This window comes from Podarcis bocagei (assembly GCF_964188305.1).
Source record: "Podarcis bocagei genome assembly, chromosome: 2".
Taxonomy (NCBI): domain Eukaryota; kingdom Metazoa; phylum Chordata; class Lepidosauria; order Squamata; family Lacertidae; genus Podarcis; species Podarcis bocagei.
The window spans coordinates 79,269,535-79,287,338 of NC_138126.1; the positions used below are offsets into that span (position 1 = coordinate 79,269,535).

Genomic DNA, 17,804 nt, shown 5'->3' on the forward strand with positions numbered 1-17,804 from the left:
GGCTGCGGGTCTCCCTCGCCCTCATCGCCTCATCTTTTGTTTCCCATCTCAGAGATGCCACCCACCGACACCTCCCGCCCCTTTCCGCGGTCCCCCTGCCTCCTCTCTGACCCTTGAGGGACTCCCCATCCCACCCCCCTTTACCTTGTAATCCTCGTAGTCGAGGTTTTGCAGGCGCTCCTTGCCAGAGCGGGCCCGGATTTCGACGCTGCGGGCCGGGGCTTCGTCCGGGGGCGCGTCGGGCTCCGGCGGGGGCTGCTGGGGCTCCTGCTGCCGCGACGGGGCTCTCCGGGCCCCTCTCTGCCCAACGCTGAGCGCCGCGAAGTCCAGCGTCTTGCTCTCGAAGGCGCCCTCCACGCTGCAGAACATCCCGCCATACTTCTGGCGGGGCACTTGGTCGGCGGTGCCCGGGCGCGCCAGGTACACGGGCAGCTCCTCATCCTCCTCCTGCTGGTGAGGCTCCCCCCGCTCCCGGCCTCTCCGCCTGCCGCTCGAGGTCATGGCCGCCGCAGGCAAGGCAGACGGGCGGGCAGCGCCAAACAACGCTCGGGAGCCCAAGCCGCCGCCGCCGGGTGGCAAGTCGAGCCCCTTTCGCCTGCCTGCGAGGAAGGAGAAGGAGGCGGGAAAGGGGGAGAGCGCGCCTCAGCCGGCTCCTCTGCCGCAGCCGCCGCGCCTCAGCTCAAGCGCGGAGTGACTGGCTGACGGGGAGAGAGGGAGAAAGAGCGCCTGATGGGAGGGAGGGAGGGAGAGAGGGAGGCGGCGGCGGCGGCAGGGCTGCCCGGCCGGCCACGAGGACTTTTCCTCACACGACGAGCACCGGCCGCCGCTGCCGTGAGGGGGAAACGGCGCCCGCTCTTCTTAGGCTGCGTTTGTGTAACGGCAACGGCGGGCACCTGAAGCGCCCGGCGCCGAAGCCCTCAGGCAGCAGCGGCTCGCCTCCATCCTCGCGACGTCCCTGACAGGACGGCCTACTTTTTTAAAAAAAATCTGTGTCTCTTCTTCGCAGTAGTTTGTTGGGGGAGGCGAGGGGGAAAACATGCCAGGCAAGAAACTTCACCGGCTGAACTTCTGCTTTTCACACAAGTGCTAAGGGGTGGGGTTGGGAGAGGGAGAAGTGCCAATTTGAATAAAATATTGGGGGGGGGGAGAGAAATAGGTCACATGATGCGGTGCACGCACCCTATTTGAATGACAGTGCCCATCAACTTTGGGGGGTCCTGGCCCTCGCAAATATTTTAGGGGGTGCGTGAAGGGAACTCTGCCCCCAGGAGTTGGCTCCTAGGGTGAGAGGTTCCTTATGCCCCCCTACATCAGGTGTGGGGTATCTGTGGTCCTTGAGATGTTGCTGAACTACAATTTCCATCATCTCTGGCCATCGGTGAGAGGTTCCTTATCTGGACCTCCTGTGTTTTTAATAGGAACTGGACTTGCAGAACGGAAGGAGGCATTTGGTGGTTTATCAAATGTTTGCCCGAACCTCTTTCCTGGGTTACTTCTGTGCACAACATGCATAAATGTAAGAAACATTCATAACAAATATAAGTCTTAACATGCGGAATGCTGCTGAAAATGGCAGTTGGTGTCAAATAGGACTTTAGCAAGTGGGGCTTGCTAAAAAATGACCTTCCAAGACATTTGTAGCGGCCAGGCGGGCCAAATTAGGCCCATGGGCCGGAGATTCCCCTATGCTGCCATAGCTCACAACCAGTGACATCCTACCCTATTGTGACTGAATGTGCAGGCAAGTTAGGTAGTATTTCAGGTGGAATCCCCATGCCTTCCAACAACCACATTGTGGGCATATGTTCAGCAGGTGCCATTTTTCCTGGCATGGAGATGCAGGGATGGGGCCACTGCACCAAATGAATTTCTGTACGCCATGTAGATGATATAAAAGTTACAGGAAGATTGCAATCGAAAGGTAGCAAGTTTGGGAGTATTTCATTTCTAAAATAAAACATGGATACCTCTCCTCCTAAATCCCAGATGTATGGAAGCTGAGTGCAGTTATTTAGTAACATAAGGAAAATGTTCCCTGCCCATGTTCTACATTAGTATTATTTATTACATTTGGATACCACCCTTTAGCTGTAGATCTCCGAGAAGTTCCCAACACAAAACTACAATATAAAAACCCCCACAAAATACATAATAAAAACAGAAACAGCCCAATAATCACCTCTTCCACAACACATCCAAAAGGGCATTGGATGACAATCAGCCCAAGGCCTGGTTGAAGGTGAACATTTTTGCCTGGTGCCTAAAGGCAATGTAAGAGAGAGCAGTCCACAACTGGGGAGCCACTGCAGAAAAGGCCAATTCTTGTTTTGCCTCATCATCATTACTCCCCGAGGCCAGGAACTGGAACTGATAATAGTTTCTAGCTAGGGTTGCCATATGTCCTCTTTTTCCAGGACACATTCTCTTTTCCATGATGAGAGTCATAGAGATCCATAGTTAAAAGTATAAGTCGGCAAATATGTCTTCTTTTTTGCTCTTCAAAATATGGCAACCCTATCTAGCTCAAGAGAGCATAATGAAGGAATGTTATGCAGAGTTTCACTTTTATCCATGAAAGTTTAAGGCATGAAAGACTGCTCAGGACTGAGGCCTCTTTTTTCTTCCAAACTGAAGTTTATTTTCTAACAGAAGCCATGATTTTATATTTCCACACGCATCTCAAGACTTATAGCTAAATTAAATCATATCTCTCCCTAAATAAAGACGTTGAAGTAAAGACATGATGGTACAGCATGCATTCAGAATCTCACTGAGGTCAACATTAGGCACATAGATAATAACACATTTGCTTAGTGAAAACTATAGCTTACCAGAGGCTCACTTATAATTTGTAGAGTTGCTACTGTTAAGAATTGCATGAGAGGCAGAAATCAACAGATGTATCTTTTTCCATCCATATATCCATGCCAGGAAGGACTTTATGTATTGATTTCTGCCTGCCTATAGTAACTTAAGGTAAGGGAAATTCTTTTCCATAAAAAGACAGTAGTTCTAAATACCTCAAGGACCACCTCTCACAATGTGAACAGACCCAGACCCTGTGCTCCTTATCTGAGGCCCTTCTTTGTGTGCCTTCTCCACAAGAGGTGTGCAGGGTGGCAACACAAGAACAGTCCTTTTGTGCAGTGACTTCCCATTTGTGGAATGCTGTCCCCAGGGAGGTGTGCCTGGCACCATCATTATATATCTTTAGATACCAGGCCTTTGGCTTTTGACTATCTGTGGCTTTTAAAAGTGATTGGGATATGTTTAGTGCTTTTATCTTTTCCCTTGGTTTTAATGTATCTATGTGAGATTTATTGTATGTTTGTTTGGTTGTAAGTTGTTTTGGGTTGCCCTAGGCAAGATAAAGCAACTGATTAAATAAATGAATAAATAAATAAATAAATATGAATGAATGAATGAATGAATAAAGGCAACTTCACATAAAGCAGAAAATAGCAACACACATAATCATATTTACTTGCAATTTATTTTTTTACCTGCAAACTCTATATTGATTAAATAATAAATATGCACAGATAGAGTTGTATGATACAGTTTGTTTATAACACTATTAAGTTAATTCCATCAGACTATTGTAATGATCAAACTGTTTGTTTTGACTACTTGATGACCAAGTTTGCTTTTTGTGGTATGGTTTAGCATAAATGTTAAAGTGCATCATAACAACAGGCTTCAAAGCTCTGTGTTGCTAAGTACTTTTTTTTTTGCTCCCACATCATGCAAGTCTTTAAGGTTCCACTGTGCCCTTCGTTGTTTTTGCTAAAATGGACTGACATGGCTATGCTTCTAGAAAATGTGCAGGCTTGATTACTGTAAACCAAAGTGTGACAGCTACAAGTTTCATGAATTCCCAACAAGCTGCTGCTCTAAAGTAAAAAATAAGGATTCATCTGAGACAGTAAGTTGCAGACGTACAAAAATGTTGGCAAGCTAGGAAACTGCAAATCCTGCTCCACAGCAAACCATTCCTTAAATGTGTGACAAGGTAAAAGGAATGAAATGATGAATCTGCACATCTCGCATGCAGTATTCACCAAAAGAGATGTTATTGTTCCCAAATGCCCGTTAAAATCAAAGATAACTCTGGACTGCTTACCATCGTTATTTTCATGATGACTCCATTTTAAGTTGTAGTAATTCTTCCTTGTGAAAGATATAATGCTGATATTGAACTCACATTCTGATCAGTGTTACAAGAACCCAAAGAATGTACAGTCTTCAACACCGGTAAGTTTCTACAACTGTCAAAGCCACTACTTGTGGAGGGTATGTGTGTTTGTGGGATTACATTATAATGCATAATACTGTACAAATTATTACACTTATTCAATTACCATAGTCACTCGAATCTAATGTGCCATCGAATCTAATGCACACCTCAATTTTCATAACTTTGAAACAAAACAAAATTATTTGCTGGTGAACGTAAATGTGGCATTGAATCTAATACACACCTTAATTTTTGCAATGTAATTTGGCCAAAAAAAGTGAGCATTGGATTCGAGTAAATACAGTATTAATGATATACTTTTGCTCCTATTTAAGGACTTCTTTAAAACAATTCAGTGTCACATTTACTCTTACTGTTATTCAGAAAGCAACTGCATACCAAGAGATTAGTTATCATCTTTCAGTGGTCTCTGACTCTGTTGCATACATTTAATCATAATCATAAGAGTTAGTAGGTAAAGCAGAATAGGGTTCATATGATTTTTATTAAGTGGTCACGAGAACACCATAGTCACTGTCAAAATAGCATCTTTAGCATGCACTCACTGACTATACCAGAAAGGTCCTGGATTGCAATTTACTGATAGGGAATTAAGGATTATGGATCTCTTGGGGGAAAACAAATAAATGGGATTTCAGTGTATCAGGAGAAAGCTGCTAGAATCACAGAGAGAGCTGCCCTGTGTGGTGAGCAAGTGACCTGTCAAATGGCAGCTTTCAGTGAGGTACCCTCTGGTCCTGTACTGAGTCTCCCCACTCAGGCTAGCCATTGGATCCTTCTGGACAGGAGGGAAAATTAGATTCCTACTTGAGGAATGAAGTCTTTCTGAACAGCAGGATATTATTGTATCCTTAGCCCTGTCTCCCAGTTTGTCCTTTGCTTCTGCACCGTAGTTGGTCTTTTATTTCTTGCTAACTTTATTTCTCTTTACTCCTAGCTTCTGGAATGTCCCACAACTCTTAGTTCCTAGCTCACTTCAGATGGTTGCCCATACTAACAGATTCCTCTATTTGGTATGTAAGTGGGTGAAGAAAGGGTAGTGTAAATGAATCTGTGCGTGCCCAAAGGTAGAATCCATTTATACAGCCACAAGCATCCTGTTTAATGTTAGACACTACTGTAAAAACCATGGGAGTCTCCTGTGTGCACAGCTCAGTTTGCGGTGTTTTTCTTTCTGTGCACAGTTATGTGAATTATCCCTTATGAATGTTTGCATGAAAATATTTATTTATTATATACAGGGTGGCCCAAAAGGAGGTATACTGCTTTAGAATCCAGTTTCTTTGTTCTTGACTCAAGTTCTCATCATATCACATACTTACAGTCTACCATCCAGAACTGACCAGATCTATAACTTCAGCTAGAAAGCAGCAGACCACTCACGGGGCTCTGACTGCTAGCAGTTTTTTGTTTTTTTAAAAATTTCTCAAGATCTGCTGACTAGACTTTCATTGACTAGATTCAATGACTGTGCAACATAACACAACAGCCATTCTCAGAGATAATTGTCAGCATGTCTGGTTCCCTCTCCTACTCCTCCTGCTACTACCATCTCTGACTTATTCGCATGACTGAATGTCATCTGTGAAGCTGATGTCAGAAGCCACAATGAGTTTTGTTTAAGAAAAGTCTATCAGTGATTAGTAAGATTCACAGGAGAAAACTCTCAAAACAATAAATTCTTCCTCTCGTACGTACCACTGTCTGTATAACGGACTCCAAAACCAACAATGGTCTGTGGGTAAGGAAAATAATGGAATGGAATGGAATGGAAACAAATGATCACTAAATGAGCCCTGATTTTCACCACCCACTGCATAGTAGAGATTCAGGCATGTTTTTGTTTTTTTTACTCTTTAAACAGTTTTTGTATTTCACAATACAAAGGGCTATTTTCCATTGCACACTTAAAATAGCAAATGTTGGGTAAAAATGTTGTGGACTTAGGCAAAATAGTACTTTTAGGAACATCTTCTGGAGAAAGGTAGGTCTGAACAGCGCAAGGGACAGACTGGGAGGCAAGTTTAGGGGAGCAGCAAATTTTTCCTTTTCCCTTTGTACAAGCCACCCAGGGAAGTCAGAAGTAAAGCTGTCTGGATTTCCTGCGCAAAGTGATATTGCCGCCAAACTAGATATGATGATTGTTACACAGTTTGCTCATACACAGTTGAGGTTTCTTGTTTGTTTGTTGGGGTGGGGAGAAGCTGGATCAGGACCGTAGCATGTAGAGGAGAGAGCTTTAACACTTCCCCCCTCCATATATCCTGATTGAACTCTCTCACTCTGTGCCGCCAGACTGTCCACAAAGTTCCCAGTCCAGAGCCCTCTGTAGCACAAGCACACCCCCTTGGTTATAGTATCTCATGAGAACGGCAGATCAGGTACACACTACTGCAAAGAGGAAAGAAGGGAGCATCATATTGAGGTTGGGGGGTGGGAGAGGAAGTTGATTAAGCGGCAAAATATCCAGGATTGGCGCTGATAGACTTTCAAATAGCAGCATCTTAACCAGACAGCCATGCAAGAGTGGCTAATGGCTCTGTCTCAAAACCTCATTATTCTGTTGCATTACTTAAATGGATGACAAATCTCCAAGTGACTCCTTTTACAGTATTATCGTCTGAAATATTAATAATGTCAAAGCTGCGTGTGCTACTTGACAGTACCAAGCACAATCCAATTAAAAGATACAAATATTTCTCAGCATTAGCCTCATTTCCAAATGGCTTAGAAATTGTCCATAACTACTCAGTATTAGGAGAGAGCAAAAAAGAAAAGGCGGGGTGTGCCATTAAGAATGGGTCAGTAAGTAGAAATGCTCATGTTCAGTGTTAGAAAGAAAAGGGTGGAATATTTTAATAGTACTGAGGTGGAGCAGGAGGGACCATGGCTGGAATGAGGAAGAATAAAACAGTTGCCTAACAAGCATAATGTGAAGAAGAAGAAGAAGAGTTTGGATTTGATATCCCGCCTTTCACTCCCTTTAAGGAGTCTCAAAGCGGCTAACATTCTCCTTTCCCTTCCTCCCCCACAACAAACACTCTGTGAGGTGAGTGAGGCTGAGAGACTTCAGAGAAGTGTGACTGGCCCAAGGTCACCCAGCAGCTGCATGTGGAGGAGCGGGGAATCGAACCCGGTTCCCCAGATTACGAGACTACCGCTCTTAACCACTACACCACACTGGTGTGTACTATATATTTCAGAATAAGAATCCTCGAAATGGAGAACTAATCAGGGCAGGATGCAGCCAAATATGATTAATTTTAAAATTAACAGCCAAAGTCTTGACAACCTGGAAAAGAAGTGAAATTGTCCCAAATGCAAAATGACTACACTTATTCCAGAGTCAACACTAAAAGAATTGGGACCAAAGGGATATCTACACATAAGGCTTTCCCTATAGAAGTTGTTGTTGTTGTTGTTGTTGTTGTTGTTGTTGTTGTTGTTGTTGTTATACCCCACCCAGTCTAGGCAGTTTACAGCATATATGAAAGCAGTGCTTTTTTTCTAAAAAAATGTTTAGGGGTACTCTCATTTTGACTCAAGAAAATCACCAGGAAAGTAAATGAAGCCGCCATCGGAGGTGGTAACAATGGAACTGACCAATCACCATGCTAGATTCCAACTCCTACTTCACACATTAAACGCTTGCTTCCGTCTGAGACCGTGACAGGAAATGAGGCCGCCATTTGGGTAGCAACAGAACTGACGATTCACCGTGCTAGAGAAGAAACTTAAAAAATTATTTTTTTTAGTTTCTTCTCCCGTTAGATTCACAAAATGGTTAGGGGTATGCGTACCCCTGCGTACCCCCAGAAAAAAGCACTGTATGAAAGCATAGTAAAACATCAAAAATTAAAAAACTTCCTGATACAGAGCTTCCTTCAGATGTCTTCCTTATGTAGTTCTTTATCTCCTTGACATCTGAAGGGAGGGGGTTCCACAGGGAGGGTGTCACTACTGAGAAGGCCAAACAGAAGAATTTAGCTGCCTTCTGTACTTTTGTTGTCATGTGCTACAACCTTTAATGCATACACTCCAACATTTCTCTGATGAAAACAGAGACATCTTAAGGAAAAGCAGGACATTCTCTGATCAAATCGGAAACTGGGATGGCTTCAGTAAATCCAGGACTGTCTCTGGAAAATAGAGACACTTGGAGGGTCTGTTACTGTATGCAGCCTGTATGTAGCCTGTACTTCCTTGCATACGTCAGGCAAGCATGTGCAGGATGTAAATGTGGGTATTATTTTGCTTGTGCTATCTTGGTGCACTGCACTGACAACACAATCTTATATGTTTACTCAGAAGTAGGCCCCACTTACGAAGGTAAATGGGTATAGAATTGCAACTTAAGTGAGCATGTTTGGGATTTTCCCAACCCTTCAGGAAAAAGACATAGTCACATTTAAAATTCTAGTTTAGTTTCTGAGACTTAACATACAATACTTTGAACTCCTGCCCTATAATGCCATATTCTTCATTCAGCAACCCAATTCTTTTTCATGTCAGATTGCTTTACAGAAAAGTAAACTAATTTTTAAAATGCTTACTTTAATGGAAATGACAGAAATACTATTTCAGCATCAGACACTTGGAAATGCCAAGAAGCTCCCAAGTGCTTTGCAAAGCAATTCGTAAGAACAACTATGAATGAGGAAGAATTGTCCAGCCTTCTTCAAAATATCCTTTAAGCCAATCCCTTTTCACAGGAAGATTAGTTAATGAAATGAGACATAATCACTCCACATGGTATGGTGTTCTATAATTTTTTGACTCCTAGAATTCATTGTCCATTTTCTTTGTTGCTTGTTGTGGGTCTGCTAGCTAGGTTTTGTGAAAATTGAGAATAATTTTTAACTAAAATGTCTTTATGAACTTGTCATGGGGGGAAAAACCACTTGATTTTCACCATAATTTTTAGTATATGTAATTGTGGGAAATAATTCTTACATTTTGCTATTATGCAAATGACAGAAACCAAGTTACTAATAGCAAATTCCTGTTGGTTTACTACTCTGTCTGTATGTCCCCTACCAAGGCAAGATGGAATGCCACAACCTATTTTCTGGTGTTTTGTCTAATTTCAGCGTCTCCCACAAATGAATCGTAGATGATTCATCAAAACATGTGTTATCAAACACCTCTTTATTTTTAGTAGACCTCTTTTTCCAAACTCTCTACAGTAAGCCAAACTGTGTGATAAAAACTGAATGGAGATCAGGAGGAAAGTGGAAACACTGCAATTATCAGCTTCCTCTTTACGTGCAATCTGGCTTTCCTAACAAGTGGAAACCTTGGTGTTACCAGGAAATTAGGGCCCAGTTTTCCAGAGTGTGTAATTTTTGCAAAGGTCGTTTCTATACAGGGGTACCTCGGGTTACATATGCTTTAGGTTACATACGCTTCAGGTTACAGACTCCACTAACCCAGAAATAGTACCTCGGGTTAAGAACTTTGCTTCAGGATGAGAACAGAAATCGTGCTCCAGCAGCGTGGCGGCAGCAGGAGGCCCCATTAGCTAAAGTGGTACCTCAGGTTAAGAATAGTTTCAGGTTAAGAACGGACCTCCGGAACGAATTAAGTACTTAACCCGAAGTACCACTGTAAAGGGATTAGTAGAAGGCAGCCTTGGGCATCAGTTAGCAGTACAGAGTCTCAAGCAGAGATGTGCTCTCCCAATCCCACATGTTCCCAGCATGTTCACACTCCTGTCTCAGTGACGTCTACTCCATCTCCACAGAATGGAAGATGGCAGGATACCCAAGGGTGTAATCTATGGGGAGCCAGCTTCAGGCACCAGGCCCGTTGGCAGACCAACTCTGCATTGCAAAGATGTCTGCAAGCGTGACATGAAAGCTGGCAACATTAACCCCACCATGTGGGAGTCCCTTGCAGTCAACTGCAGCACTTGCAGACAAACAAGTGCTTGCAGTGACCAGAGGAGGAATGACCGCTGGGAAGAGTGCAGAGAGAAGAAATGCCATGGTGCATCTGCTTCAGCACAACCGGACGCCTTTATCTGCCCCAGCTGCAACAAAACACGTCTCTCCCTCATCAGTCTCTACAGCCATAGCAGGCGCTGTAACTCTCCAGCGGTTTGTCTTCACCCCTGAAGGTGTACTCTCCCATAGTTTAAGACAGGTGGGGAACTTCAGGCCCAAATGTGGCCCTCCAGGATTCTCTCTCTGGCCCATGGAACTCTCCCCAGACCACACCCCTCACTGCCCTTCCTTTGCACCACAAGCGTTTTGGGCTGGCTGCAATGTGCCCTTGAACTTTGGCAAACTCTTGTTTGTCTAGATGGGAGACAGCATTATATATTGGTGTGTGCAGACTAACCTGCACAAAGGTAAAATTTACATCACTCTCAAAAGGTGGCCCAGAAGGGAATCTGGTACTCGTGCTGAAAAAGGTTCTTCGCTGATGCTTTAGATTTTTAACAAAAAACCACTGATTCCTCTTCAAGCAGCAGCAATAAGCAACCCACTGATGCCCAGTAGGAATGCCCAGGGCCATTGTAAGGCGAGGGGGTGAGGGATAACTGCTTCGTGTCCACTGATGCATTTTTAACTTTACAAAGAATGCACATTCAGCTTGTCTTAACATATAAGACATAACTGAGTTGTGTTAAGTGGTTCTGACTTTGCATTCTTGCTTAAGAACTTGAAAAGTGTTTTGCATTATCAGTTTATCTCCAACTATGCCAGCATTTTTTGCACACACACCCCAGCAGAGGGAAGGTGCCACGATCTACCTCCTACCCACTAGCTTTAGCCTAGTGCTGTCAACTCTGACTCACAGAGGCCTTTCTCAGCCTTGCTTTGAAATCCTCTAACGGGAGATGCCAGAGTTTGGATTTTAGGATTTTCTGCTTTCAAAGCACTTCCTCTAACACTGAACTATAGTCCATCCTCAGTAGTGTAGATCTCAGCTGATATTTCAACTCAAAAGTGCTTATACGGTGCAGTGATTTTAAAAAAATTATTAGTAGCATCCCTCCCTCAGATGTGGGTCACCTCAGTCGAAACCAAATGGAGCACTGTGGTATAATAAATCTAGTTTTTATTCTTGCTCTATTTTACATTGGGTATGAGAGTTATTTATAGACATGAAGGGACAATTTCCCCATCCCTGAGTCTTAATGTTTCTGGATTGTCTCATGTGGGTCAAATGATTTAGGTGCTTGGAGAATAAAATATTTTGGTGATTACACACAAACAGCTGCTTTCAGGGCCATGACCACAACATTCCTCTTAATGTTTGTCTTTAAGTCAGTTACATCCTGTCTTATACCAGCTGCACTTTATCTTTGTTCCCAAAGAAGAAGAAGAAAGCTAACATCAGGTAAACAGTGCTGCTCAGTATTTGTTTTCCAGACACTTTTGCTCAGCACTCCACACCATTTTAAGGGATGAAGTGCATTTGTGTCCCAAGAAGTTTAGGACGGTGCATGTGGTTCTCCCCTGAGAGGTGGGTTAGACTGAGAGTTCAGGACTGTCCCAGAGTCACTTAGTAAGCTTCATGCCGGATCAGGGATTTGAACTTCGGTCTTCACAGCCCTAGGCCATTGCTGTATCTTAGGCTTCTCCAACCTGGGCCTTCCAGCTGTTTTGGACCAGAACTTCCATCAATCCCAGCCAGCATAGCTGGAGTGCACTACAGTGGTACCTCGGTTTAAGAACTTAATTCGTTCTGGAGGTCCGTTCTTAACCTGAAACTGTTCTTAACCTGAGGTACCACTTTAGCTAATGGGGCCTCCCGCTGCCACCACACCACCACCGCATGATTTCTGTTCTCATCCTGAAGCAAGTACCCAAGGTACTATTTCTGGGTTAGCGGAGTCTGTAACCTGAAGCATCTGTAACCTGAAGCGTCTGTAACCTGAGGTACCACTGTAGTTAGAAAAAACTGCTCTGACTGCTACACCATGATTTTTGTCTCATCCTTTCACAATTATCTTGAATATATGAAGTCCTTGGAGGAAGGCAGAAAACACAAATGAAATAAGGAATAATACCAAGGAAATAACTGTCTGCCCGCACACACATACAAACTCCTTATTCATCCCAAACCAACCATCTGAAAGTCAAGTCCTTAGGAGGAAATTCCTCTTTTCTCTGCTACCACCACATCAGTGGGAAATGATATTAAAATGGTTTTCTGGTGGATCTGGAGACAGCACCCTTTCGTAATTGTACACAGAAGACCAGTAATGAGGGAATAACCCGATTGGCATAGCTGATATATAGCTAGCACCATAGATCATCTATTGAAAATGCAATAAAGGGAAATTACAATGGGAAGGACACTGTAATTATATATTTCCTCTTCTAAGAAAGTAGGCCTGGCAGAAGGGGAGCCCTCGGCATTTTGCACAGTTAGGAATAATGTTAACAGTAACTCAGAATTGTTAAGGCTGAAAGTGAGCAGAGGTTTTCTTTACATTGCTATGTCTCCTGCACTACTTCTCATGTCCACCTTTCAATGGTTGTCCCACATAGCCAAAACAGGATGTGCTGCACTGTTGTGGCTTCATGTTGCATCTTCAAAGCAAGATACTCCCACTGCTACATTGGGAAAGTGATTTGAATCCTGATCCTATGCTCTGCACCAATGGGATTCACCCTAGAAAGAGCTTTATGAAGCAGTCTCCAGAATCTGTTTGGCCTTTTGTAAAGAGTCTCCCAGCGGTTAATCTGATGCACGACTCATTTCTCCAAGCAATGGCAGCAATTCTGTCATGGTCCACCCAAGCAAATATATTTATTTTGTCACTTAAAGGCTTAACTTGGCAAAGAATTCAAGGGCATTTCAGTGTCTTGATCCCAGCTGGTCGTGGATCACCAGGTTAAAGCAATGAGCTTTAATCTTAGGTTAGCATATGCTTCTTCAGAGCCAATATTACATTCCTAAGAAATTATAGTTATTTTTATTATTGTACTACATTCCTAAGAAATTATAGTTATTTTTATTATTGTACTGTATATAAATAGCTTGTTGCATTTGCATTCATTTCATGCTTGAGGAAAGCAATACCACGCAGTGACTGCATGGATGATCAGGGGGCTGTACCACCACTGTGGAGGCCCATGTTGCACCCATTTTAAGTACAGCAGAGGAGACACTCCTGCCAGCAGTGTTATCTCCAATGGTTGCCACCACACAAGGGTGCATATAAGCCTATTACAAACTTCAATAAGTCAACTAGTAAAAAAACCCCAGCAAACAGAATTAAAATGTCTTCCCAGAGGTCTATTAGAAGACTTCCTTGTTTGCTTTACAAGTTCTCACTAGAAATTGTGTAGCACCACTAACATAGCTAGTGCTATGACCTTCTAACATAGCTAGGTTATGACCTTCAGTGGCCAGGCTGGGATTTAGGTTTACGGCTGGCATTTCTGAAGACTTGCCTCCTCCTATATGAAATTGCTTATCCACTGAAGTAATCAGTGCAAGCCCTGCTCCAAGTCCTCCCATTTCAGAGGCAAAGTAGGTGGTGAAGGACCCTTGCATTTGCAGTGCCCAGTCTTTGGAACACCCATGGCAGAAAAACTGAGTCAGTGCCATCTTTTACACATCAAGGCATTTTCCTGATGGCTGCTCACTGTTCGTTGCTCTGCTTCTCAGACTTAGTTTTTGATGTGTTCGGGCATATGGTTGGGTATTGTTTCCATATTTCCATGTATTAGCTGATTTCTAAAAACAATTGTCTGATCTTAAATAAGCCATCTTGGGCACTAAAAGATGGGAAGGCAGATATGAATGTTTGAAATAATAAATACTTGTGATTATGTTTATATCCTGCCTTTCTTCCATGGAACTTAAGATGACATGCACAAGATTCCCAGCTGGTCTCCTATCTTCTCAGTGACCCAGACCTTCAGCAAGGCTGCTACAGGATGTTTCTTCAGGTAATGCTACAGCTGCAGTAATGTGTCAGGAGCATATGGATCTGCCTTCTGCCAGATCCATCTCACTCAGTATTTGTCCATTTGGTCAAATGGGTAGCTCAGTTGGTTAGAGCATGGTGCTGATAACACCAAGGCTGCAGGTTCCATCCCTGTAAGGGAAATCTGCATATTCCTGCATTGCAGAGGGTTGGACTAGATGATTCTCAGGGTCCCTTCCAACTCTATGATTCCATAATTCTATGATTTAGCTCAGTATAGGCTGGAGCTCTCCAGGTCAGAAATATTTCTTATCGCCATCCTTTTTAGATGGATATGCTAGGAACTGAACCATGTGCTCTACTGATGATCAGTTATAAGGCCAGAGTACCTCCTCCCTGACCAGGAGAAATGTGTTGTGTATGAAACAGAAGAATCCACCTCAGTATGTCAAAGGATCTTATCTACACAATTTCCAAGTTGTTGGGTTTTTCCCCCAATACAAGTTCATGATCCAACCCAAAATTTGTATTCACCTCTCTCCTCAAATTAGCATCTGCTTGTCCCATGCAAAGCCCTGGAGTAGAAACTGTCTGTTATGCTCAGAAAGTGACTCTGTCTTACATTAAGGAAAAATATTAAGCGTAAAATAAGTAAATATTTTATTTAGGCTAGCATTATAAACTGGAGGGTTTTTACAGGGAACAATGAGGCTTTAAATACCAGGATGCAAACCATTTATTTCCATCGAAGGCATGAAAAACAAAGCTGATCCCACTTTCATTGTTTGACAGTTTGTTTCTAAAAGCAAACTTCTAAGTATCGCAGCCTCTGGGATGGAGGAGAATCGTATGTTCAGCATTTGGAGTTTATTTTTTAATGCTTTGCACTTGAAAGAAGAGACATGCAAAAGAAAGCCTACAGAGAGACATACTTTTGGCCATCAAATGAACCTAGATATTGGCAGAAGTTTGTTTTGAGAAACAACGGCTGCTGGACAAAGTAGGAACAGATGAAAATATGTTAAAGTTCTTTATATTCTAAAACAGAACATGTTGCATGTCAGGAAAAACAGATGTTCTAAATGCTGTGAACTGAATCTCAGATTTTTATTTTTTATTTTAAGCCAAAACCTTTCCTACTGCTTTTGTTTCAGGTGCTGGAGAGATTCATCAAAGAAGAGGCCCCACCCAAGCCCCTTTTCCTAAACTGCTACTTATCCAAATTGACAACATTTCCACCACTTACCCTTTATTCCACATATCAGCTTTGCCACATGTCACCAGGAACAGGAAAACATGGCCAAGTACTGACAATGTGAGGCACAGATTTATTTATTTTTTAAGGAGGAGGAGAGGGTGAATAAAAGTAGAATAATTATTGTTTAAAGCCACCAGCATAAAGCAGCAGGAGAATTAGCATGAATTAACAAGTTCTCCTAGGATATAGTGTATAGTTAGTAGGAGTTGCCAACCTTTGTTGGCACATTTGGAATTTTGGAAAAGTGCCATGGGTACCAATAACATGGATGCTGTGGGGTGTGTGGCATAATACGAAACGATGGCTGTGGGAGAGTAACATTAACACACAATGGCTGCTGTGGATCATGACACAACACAAAATGGCTGCCACATCCAAGAGAGCGGAAAAAGAGGCAGGACCACAGAATGATGGGAGCATGCCACCCTCAGCCCCTTCCCCACCAATGGGAAAAGTCTCCTACATCTTCTACCACCACACTCTCCTAAAGAAGCTCTTTGTCCTTCTCCTCTGTTCATAAGGGAAAGAGGGTAGGTGCCCAGGCCCGGCATCCAATGAAACCTGGTCTTGTTAAGGGGTGTGTTCAATATGGGAGAGGCCATGTCAGTGGAAACAGGAAGACCAATCTGTTTCTTGTGCATTGCGGATTTTTGAGTGGATATTTATTGAGGGCTTTTGCAGGTGCCACAGGAGGTACTGTTGTGCATGGGTGCTGCATTGGCAGTCCCTGGAAGGTATTGTAAGGCTGGGGAATCTCATGACTGGAGATCAAATGTGGCCCTCCAGGTCTCTCTGTCAAGCCTTTGGGATTCTTCCCACACCAGACTTCCTACCTCATCTACCCTGCAATACCCTCCTTACTGGCCCTGCAATACCCTCCTCAGTACTTTTGCCTAGATGAAATGTGTCCCTGAATAATGCCACTTTCTTGTCTGGATGGAGGGTGGAAATGTGAGTGTAGAAACCACTGACCATCTGTATAGATTGTAACCTACTGCACAGAGACCACATCTGTTGTCTTGCCCACTTTTTGCCTCTGGCCTCACCCACTGCTCCAAAGCTTGCCCATGAGGGAATGCTTCCTTTAAGCTGAGATGTTTTCCTCATTCCTGGTGCAGAGATAGATCGAGTAGTGGGCTATCATTGCAGCTTCATGGACTCCTTCAGGGAAGAGGTGTCCAAAGAGGGAAGAAGATACCTTAGAGGAGATTGATGGGTTTATTGTTTTAGATCAGATATAGGCAAACTCCAGCCCTCCAGATGTTTGGGACTACAATTCCCACCATCCCCGACTATTGGTCCTGTTAGCTAAGGATGATGGGAATTGTAGTCCCAAACATCTGGAGGGCCGGAGTTTTCCTATGCCTGTCTTAGATGCATTTAAATGAATCATTTTCATGGAAACACTACTATTGTGTTTCAGTTCATTAACTCGTGGAGTATTTTTTGTGGGCGGGAATAAAGTTATAATCTCACCTCTGGGATGAATTTACCCCAAATTAAAAATGGAGAGGAAGAAATCCATAAAAGAAATGCACATTTGTGGAGAGTATTCAGTGGCTCCTCCTGATTATACGAGCCAAAGAAAGCTGTCTGCCTTCATCAATCAAGCAAGACACTGAAGCTCTGGGATTTAGCAAGAGGAGCTGTGGAGATGAAATGAATGAGCTCAAAGTCTTTGGGCATTTGAAGAAGCTGTTCGGGAACTGGGCCAATGTAAGGCACAAAAGGCTCTAGGCAGAGTGAGAGATGCAACTTGGCAAAAATGAGAACACTCCACAGATGCTACATTCACAGCCAGTAGTGACTTACTCAGAGTAATGCTCCTACTCAATACATTTAAGGCTAGCATTCATGTCTATCCTGCATTCATTTGCTCTTGGCCTCCTTTGCAATGGTCACCAAATAGCAATAAGGGGATGGGATTGTAAAGAAAAACCCAGTCTGCAGAAATAACCAAATCGGGGACAAAAACAACCCTTAAGCTAGCTACTAACAGCAAATATTTCTTCCTTAGGGATTGCTACAATAGGTTGCTGTGCTGCTAAAATCCATAGAGTATGCCTGTCACTCTAAGCATCCACTTGGCGAGTTCAGTTTGAGGTTGTGCATAGCAAAGGCAAAGTTCTTCAGGGAAGTTGTTCTGGGTTTGAAATATGTTGGCGCAAACAGAAAAGCCACTGGGATTGAACATTATCAACATGATTGGTGTGGATTTCTTCTCTTGCCCCTCCAAAATCATGAATATTGTTTTTGACAAAGCCAGATTGGGGCTATGTGTAGACATAACCAGAGCCTGGAAGCTTTGTTCATTTTTACATTCCCATTGCCAGTGGCTTGGCACTGGAGCTACAGCAAGAAGGTTCTGTTCTGCTAAGCAGGACAAGGCAGAAGCC

General features: G+C 43.3%; 2 protein-coding genes across 3 annotated transcripts in view; one reads left to right on the plus strand and one right to left on the minus strand.

Annotated features, from left to right (window-relative positions):
* Positions 1–660, minus strand: part of DPYSL3 (dihydropyrimidinase like 3) — a 53,291-nt gene extending 52,631 nt beyond the window's left edge. For both annotated transcript variants that reach the window (XM_081185319.1, XM_081185318.1), the window contains exon 1: positions 145–660. In XM_081185319.1, coding sequence (XP_081041445.1) covers positions 145–501 — 357 coding nt within the window. In that variant the 5' untranslated portion in view covers positions 502–660. The remainder of the gene's footprint in view (positions 1–144) is intronic.
* A 437-nt stretch (positions 661–1,097) lies between these two features.
* Positions 1,098–17,804, plus strand: part of LOC308581480 (uncharacterized protein) — a gene marked incomplete at its 3' end in the record, with an annotated part of 31,001 nt that continues 14,294 nt past the window's right edge. The window contains exons 1-4 of the mRNA XM_081183890.1: positions 1,098–2,976; positions 3,752–3,925; positions 14,088–14,172; positions 15,305–15,465. Coding sequence (XP_081040016.1) covers positions 14,161–14,172; positions 15,305–15,465 — 173 coding nt within the window. The 5' untranslated portion in view covers positions 1,098–2,976; positions 3,752–3,925; positions 14,088–14,160. The remainder of the gene's footprint in view (positions 2,977–3,751; positions 3,926–14,087; positions 14,173–15,304; positions 15,466–17,804) is intronic.